General features: G+C 32.5%; 2 protein-coding genes across 2 annotated transcripts; one reads left to right on the forward strand and one right to left on the reverse strand.

Moving 5' to 3' along the window:
• Window positions 1–499: 499 nt before the first annotated feature.
• LOC136781571 (putative nuclease HARBI1) lies at window positions 500–958 on the reverse strand. The gene has a single exon (XM_066740461.1). It carries the CDS (start codon window positions 956–958, stop codon window positions 500–502), a length of 459 nt encoding a protein of 152 aa, XP_066596558.1.
• Window positions 959–1,448: 490 nt separating this feature from the next.
• Window positions 1,449–2,117, forward strand: LOC136781572 (uncharacterized). The gene is made up of 3 exons (XM_066740462.1): window positions 1,449–1,631; window positions 1,809–1,997; window positions 2,109–2,117. Exons 1-3 carry the CDS (start codon window positions 1,449–1,451, stop codon window positions 2,115–2,117), a joined length of 381 nt encoding a protein of 126 aa, XP_066596559.1.
• The last annotated feature ends 5,838 nt before the right edge of the window (window positions 2,118–7,955 follow it).

The raw sequence follows: 7,955 nt of genomic DNA on the forward strand, positions 1-7,955 counted from the left end.
GTAATAACCTGAGTGAAAGTACTTATTTGGCCAGGCCGCGAAATACGACGTTACACCATATATTCTGGTTACCTACAGAGTTACAAAAAGTGTGTAATATTATATTGTTAATAGTGAAAGCGTTTTGAAAATAATAATATTAATCTTTGTATCTCAAATTCGATTTTCAATGAAGATTATATTTATAACTGTTTACCCATATTATGTTGAGATTCCAAGTGTTCACATATTATCAAATGATTCCAAATAAATGCATCGTGTGCTGCTCCACCTTAACGAGGGTTTGTACTTAAAATATTTAAATCATAGTCGCATACCTTTAAGAAATAAATTTTATGAAATTAGATATTGTAATTATAACAAAAGTTTAATATTAATTTAAACCGAGATAAATTAGGAATTTTATTACTTTGCAATTTGTCAAGAACATTGAATATTATTATTGCATTTTTTTAAATAATAAAAATATATAACTAATAATTTGGACATTTTTAGAATGTTAGCCTTTCCTATTCAAATAATTATGCTCCTCTATCGGAGGTCCTATGATATTTATGTGTGTACAATCTACAGCACCTATAGTTCCTGGAAAATTCCTTGCTCTCATGAACCGAAACTTCTTTTTATTAAGTCCTGTAGCTTCTGTAGGAAATATTATCCATTCTTCGGCTAGATATTTACTTATTAATTCGCTAACTTCTTTAATTGCATTTGAGACTGATTGTTGCGACATTGAAATATTAAAACTTTGACCTATTGTCCTTTGATATGATCCAGTAGCAAAAAAATATAAAGCAGCAAAAATTCTTAATTCAGGATTTATGGACGCTGCATGATGACCAACGTGCATATGTGGAATCAATTCATCCATTAAATAATGCACCATATCTTTTGTAAGGCGAAATAAACTCTTTAACTGCTCATCTCGAAGTGAAAAGGGATCACTAATTTGCCTCATACTTTTCTTTCAAGATTATATCCATTAATCTGTTTTCGTCTCTCTAATTCATCAATTATTTGATAATTAATAATATTCACAGGTAACATTTGTCAATAATCGTAGCTAAATAATGTTTAAAACAATTTGCATATAATTACTTATAAAATATGAGATGTTATATAGTTTTAAAGATATTTCACAATTTACCTAGATTTAATTTTCAGTTTTAAATAAACGGTGTTTAAGAAATTTATGTTTTACTTTGACAGTGATACAATGATAAATTTTAAAGAAGTGGTGAAGTTAGCAATCTATCGTACATAAACAGGAAAAGCTACAATTTCACACAAGGTTTTCTTATGTTACATATTTCACTGCAATAGAACGAAATTTCTTGCAAACTATTTATTACCTTCTTATTATTCCCAATTAATATAAAAATGTAAGTAAATTTTAAAATATATACTAGATTTTTCCTCTATTAACTGTGTAATAATTTGAATTCTAGATGAGAGTAACTAATGAGTACTGGGAGGTACTCTTAAATTTTGCTGAAAATCATCCTTCAATTATAACAAACCAATTTGTAAGCCATCATGGAAAAAAGAATCTACGAGGTCTTTGGGAAGATTTAACGAAACTTTTAAATTCTCTTGGATATAGTGAAAAGAGATTGGAAGATTGGAAAAAAGTAAAGTGAACATACATCATTAAAATAATTACTTTAACACTAAAGCAATTATTTGACGATCAAATCATCATTTTTAAATATAAACATGTGTATATAAAAACATCCCGGTACGTTTAGTGTTAAGCAATGCAGCTTAAATATTAATTATGTTATAAGTGTTTTATTTTGCTTTTGTAGACTCTTGTAGACTGGAAGTCAAAAACAAAAGCAAAAGCAGCAAAAATCCGCTTACATCAAAGCAAAACTGGTGGTGGTGAAAGAAGCTTTATTATTTTATCTCCATTTGAGCAGCGCCTTCTTCAACTAATGGGTAATGTGGCTGTACAAGGAGATAAAGGCTTAAATGAAATTGGAGTAAAGAGGACTGTGAGTAATCATTGTTGTTATCATATTTCCAAAATATTCCATTTACTAGGTAAATTTTATTACTTTAAAATACGTGTAAATTTATAACCATTAAAAATTATGATACAATAGGTTAATTAGACAAAATATAGAAATTAAAATAATCCTGTCGGTTTTATTTTCAAGGGAGGAATTTTTCATATGTTTCTCTATTGAATACGTGAACCTTGTAGTCAGAGTAAAAATAAGCACACAAATTTTCAAAAAAGATTGAAAAATCGATAGTTATCTTTACACATTCAAATTGACACGTTACATACATAATTATTACATCATGTTTTTACAAGCTAGCTCATCATTAAAGGTTTATAGTCCTAAGAAATTACGACTTAGTGAAATAGGTAAACATTCTGCTGAAAATGAAGATCTTTTGCAATTATTGGCAGAAGAAAATGATATACAAGCTTTAGAAAATGAAACATTGGATGCAATGGAAGAATCAAGTAACACGGTAGTGTTACGCGGCAAGTAATTTAAAGAGCCGCGCGACACTACCTACTTTTACGCCAAGTTTGGACTCACGATTTTTCCGATGGATATATTTTCCGATCGGTTCATTTAATGAAAATTTTGATGAAACTTTCATTATATAAATCGATTATAAGCTTTCGAATGAGACTACAAATGTGTAAATTGGTTCACTCAATGCTGAGATCTCACGATTACGTTCCACTAATAGCTCAAGTCATTTCATTTAGCGTTTCTTCTCTTCCCGACCAAGATTTTGGTGTCTCCATCGGACCTCTCACTCTTACACGTTTAAGCGTTATCTTCTGTCCTTTACTTTTGCTCTTTCGAATGTGTTCGTGCTGTAGGTGTGAAACTGATTCCAATATGGCCGCAACGCAGGCTCGACGTATATGTAGTATCCATCGAAGTGTTAGTTTTGTTAGTATGATTCGCACGTGAGTTTTCCACGTGAATTCATAGTTAAAATTTGGATGCATCAATTATATGGCAGTGATCCAGAAAACAATTAGATAAGTATTGTTTGTTAGAACAAATATTTAAATATTTGAGCAATGGTACTTTGTGGTTTCTTTGTTTAATAGGTTACAGGAAATAGAGTGACTAATAGAAAACCATGCGTTTATAAACGCTCATCACATTCCAATTAATAAAGTAATTGGTTACAAAATGATGCCAAAACAAGGAAAATAGTTGTGGTATAGTCTATAACCCTTAATACGCGCAGATTATTTAGGTTAGTTTCAATGCATCTTGAAGAACAAATTAAGTTAAATAACATTTTTCAATATCTGATTTTTATTTACTCAGTTTTAATATTAAATGTGTTTATCAATATTATTATTATAGTATGTGTTTTCAAAATTACAGATTGTGTTAGCAAAATGCAGAAAGCAGATGCACGAATGGCAGATCGAACAGCTTACATATATAAAGGTATGCAGAAACAAGAATTAAACATACATTGATCTTTTGTGACTAATTTTAATTAGGTTAGAAGGTTGTATTAATAAATATATCTTCTTTCATCATTTAAATTTGCCATAACTTGGTTTGTACGTATGTTTAAAAATTGAATCTAGATATTTGTATATATTTATATACGCAAATACATACCAGCATATACTTTAAACTTACTCGATTTAGATCAGATATAATGGATTACGATGGACGAATTAGAAGGTAAATAACATTTAACAATTAATATTTAGATTTAATTCAGTCTTAGTCTTTCTGTTATATATGTTAGTGAATATTATTATTGTTTCCTAAATAGCAGATTGTTTTGGAAATATGCAGGAAATAGCTGGAATAATCGAAGATCGATGAGAATGATATATATAGGTATGTCAAACGCATAGTTTGGGCCACCCTGTTTTTTTTGGTCTAAAATACGTAAAATTATACCAGAATACTGATTCCAATGTTAATTCTCGTGTCTAAGCGTTAAATTAAGTGAATATGTACATTTCATCAATAAAACGCATGCTCTGAGGACAATCCAAGTGAATGCATAGTTTGAAGACATGACCTCATACTATACACTATGTCAAATATGGCATGTCTTCAAACTATGCGTTTAACATAAACGGTTTCATATATCGGATGCATACTTTAAGACCAAAAATCTATCTAACGCATATTTTGAAACCATAAAATTTATATAAGAAGTATAGTTTGAGGACATACAATTTGTTAAATATTAAATCGGATTCAGATATACATCGTATATTTTAAGACCAGCTTAACCAAAGCGATAGTTTGGGGACATGAGCTCATACTATACACTATATAAAGTATGATATGTCCTTAAACTATACGTTCAATAAAGTACTTATGTACATGTAGCGCATATTTTGAGACCGAAAGTCTATCGAATGCATACTTTGAAACCAAAAAATTGTTTAGAAGAAGAATAGTTTGGGGACATTATTATTTTCTAAATTTTAATCCTGCATGAAATATAAAACATATAATATAAGATTAATTCAATTAATCCGAAAGTTTGGGAACATGAATACATACTTGCTCAGCTCTGTACGATGCTCCGTTCGCGAAATATAACATTTTCAAGTATTTTTTAGTTAAACAATTTGTAACTTAACTAATGGATTTCTCGGCTTCCATACATCCGATTTTGACGAGATTGGTTTCGATAGATTTGTCGTGGCACATATTTTCATCGTCAACCAAAAAATATGACCCACTAATTTTATCGCCTAATCGGTTAGAATACATCGAGACAAGAAAAATGAGACCTCGCTCAGCTCTGTACGATGCTTCGTTCGCGAAATATAAAATTTTCAAGTATTTTTCAGTTAAACAATTTGTAACTTAACTAATGGATTTCTCGGCTTCCATACATCCGATTTTGACGAGATTGGTTTCGATAGATTTGTCGTGGCACATATTTTCATCGTCAACCAAAAAATATGACCCACTAATTTTATCGCCTAATCGGTTAGAATACATCGAGATAAGAAAAATGAGACCTCGCTCAGCTCTGTACGATGCTCCGTTCGCGAAATATAACATTTTCAAGTATTTTTCAGTTAAACAATTTGTAACTTAACTAATGGATTTCTCGGCTTCCATACATCCGATTTTGACGAGACCGGTTTCGATAGATTTGCCGTGGCACATATTTTCATCGTTAACCAAAAAATATGACCCACTAATTTTATCGCCTAATCGGTTAGAATACATCGAGACAAGAAAAATGAGACCTCGCTCAGCTCTGTACGATGCTTCGTTCGCGAAATATAAAATTTTCAAGTATTTTTCAGTTAAACAATTTGTAACTTAACTAATGGATTTCTCGGCTTCCATACATCCGATTTTGACGAGATTGGTTTCGATAGATTTGTCGTGGCACATATTTTCATCGTCAACCAAAAAATATGACCCACTAATTTTATCGCCTAATCGGTTAGAATACATCGAGATAAGAAAAATGAGACCTCGCTTAGCTCTGTACGATGCTCCGTTCGCGAAATATAACATTTTCAAGTATTTTTCAGTTAAACAATTTGTAACTTAACTAATGGATTTCTCGGCTTCCATACATCCGATTTTGACGAGACCGGTTTCGATAGATTGGTCGTGGCACATATTTTCATCGTTAACCAAAAAATATGACCCACTAATTTTATCGCCTAATCGGTTAGAATACATCGAGATAAGAAAAATGAGACCTCGCTTAGCTCTGTACGATGCTCCGTTCGCGAAATATAACATTTTCAAGTATTTTTCAGTTAAACAATTTGTAACTTAACTAATGGATTTCTCGGCTTCCATACATCCGATTTTGACGAGACCGGTTTCGATAGATTGGTCGTGGCACATATTTTCATCGTTAACCAAAAAATATGACCCACTAATTTTATCGCCTAATCGGTTAGAATACATCGAGATAAGAAAAATGAGACCTCGCTCAGCTTTGTACGATGCTTCGTTCGCGAAATGTACAATTTTTAAGTATTTTTCAGTTAAACAATTTGTAACTTAACTAATGGATTTCTCGGCTTCCATATATCCGATTTTGACGAGACCGGTTTCGATAGATTTGTCGTGGCACATATTTTCATCGTCAACCAAAAAATATGACCCACTAATTTTATCGCCTAATCGGTTAGAATACATCGAGATAAGAAAAATGAGACCTCGCTCAGCTCTGTACGATGCTTCGTTCGCGAAATGTACAATTTTTAAGTATTTTTCAGTTAAACAATTTGTAACTTAACTAATGGATTTCTCGGCTTCCATACATCCGATTTTGACGAGACCGGTTTCGATAGATTTGTCGTGGCACATATTTTCATCGTCAACCAAAAAATATGACCCACTAATTTTATCGCCTAATCGGTTAGAATACATCGAGATAAGAAAAATGAGACCTCGCTCAGCTCTGTACGATGCTCCGTTCGCGAAATATAACATTTTCAAGTATTTTTCAGTTAAACAATTTGTAACTTAACTAATGGATTTCTCGGCTTCCATACATCCGATTTTGACGAGATTGGTTTCGATAGATTTGTCGTGGCACATATTTTCATCGTCAACCAAAAAATATGACCCACTAATTTTATCGCCTAATCGGTTAGAATACATCGAGATAAGAAAAATGTGACCTCGCTCAGCTCTGTACGATGCTCCGTTCGCGAAATATAACATTTTCAAGTATTTTTCAGTTAAACAATTTGTAACTTAACTAATGGATTTCTCGGCTTCCATACATCCGATTTTGACGAGATTGGGTTCGATAGATTTGTCGTGGCACATATTTTCATCGTCAACCAAAAAATATGACCCACTAATTTTATCGCCTAATCGGTTAGAATACATCGAGATAAGAAAAATGAGACCTCGCTCAGCTCTGTACGATGCTCCGTTCGCGAAATATAACATTTTCAAGTATTTTTCAGTTAAACAATTTGTAACTTAACTAATGGATTTCTCGGCTTCCATACATCCGATTTTGACGAGATTGGTTTCGATAGATTTGTCGTGGCACATATTTTCATCGTCAACCAAAAAATATGACCCACTAATTTTATCGCCTAATCGGTTAGAATACATCGAGATAAGAAAAATGAGACCTCGCTTAGCTCTGTACGATGCTCCGTTCGCGAAATATAACATTTTCAAGTATTTTTCAGTTAAACAATTTGTAACTTAACTAATGGATTTCTCGGCTTCCATACATCCGATTTTGACGAGACCGGTTTCGATAGATTGGTCGTGGCACATATTTTCATCGTTAACCAAAAAATATGACCCACTAATTTTATCGCCTAATCGGTTAGAATACATCGAGATAAGAAAAATGAGACCTCGCTTAGCTCTGTACGATGCTCCGTTCGCGAAATATAACATTTTCAAGTATTTTTCAGTTAAACAATTTGTAACTTAACTAATGGATTTCTCGGCTTCCATACATCCGATTTTGACGAGACCGGTTTCGATAGATTGGTCGTGGCACATATTTTCATCGTTAACCAAAAAATATGACCCACTAATTTTATCGCCTAATCGGTTAGAATACATCGAGATAAGAAAAATGAGACCTCGCTCAGCTTTGTACGATGCTTCGTTCGCGAAATGTACAATTTTTAAGTATTTTTCAGTTAAACAATTTGTAACTTAACTAATGGATTTCTCGGCTTCCATATATCCGATTTTGACGAGACCGGTTTCGATAGATTTGTCGTGGCACATATTTTCATCGTCAACCAAAAAATATGACCCACTAATTTTATCGCCTAATCGGTTAGAATACATCGAGATAAGAAAAATGAGACCTCGCTCAGCTCTGTACGATGCTTCGTTCGCGAAATGTACAATTTTTAAGTATTTTTCAGTTAAACAATTTGTAACTTAACTAATGGATTTCTCGGCTTCCATACATCCGATTTTGACGAGACCGGTTTCGATAGATTTGTCGTGGCACAT

Source organism: Prorops nasuta, unplaced genomic scaffold (assembly GCF_024137725.1).
Source record: "Prorops nasuta isolate Cenicafe-Biocafe unplaced genomic scaffold, Cenicafe_Pnas_1.2 PNAS00023, whole genome shotgun sequence".
NCBI classification, from domain to species: domain Eukaryota; kingdom Metazoa; phylum Arthropoda; class Insecta; order Hymenoptera; family Bethylidae; genus Prorops; species Prorops nasuta.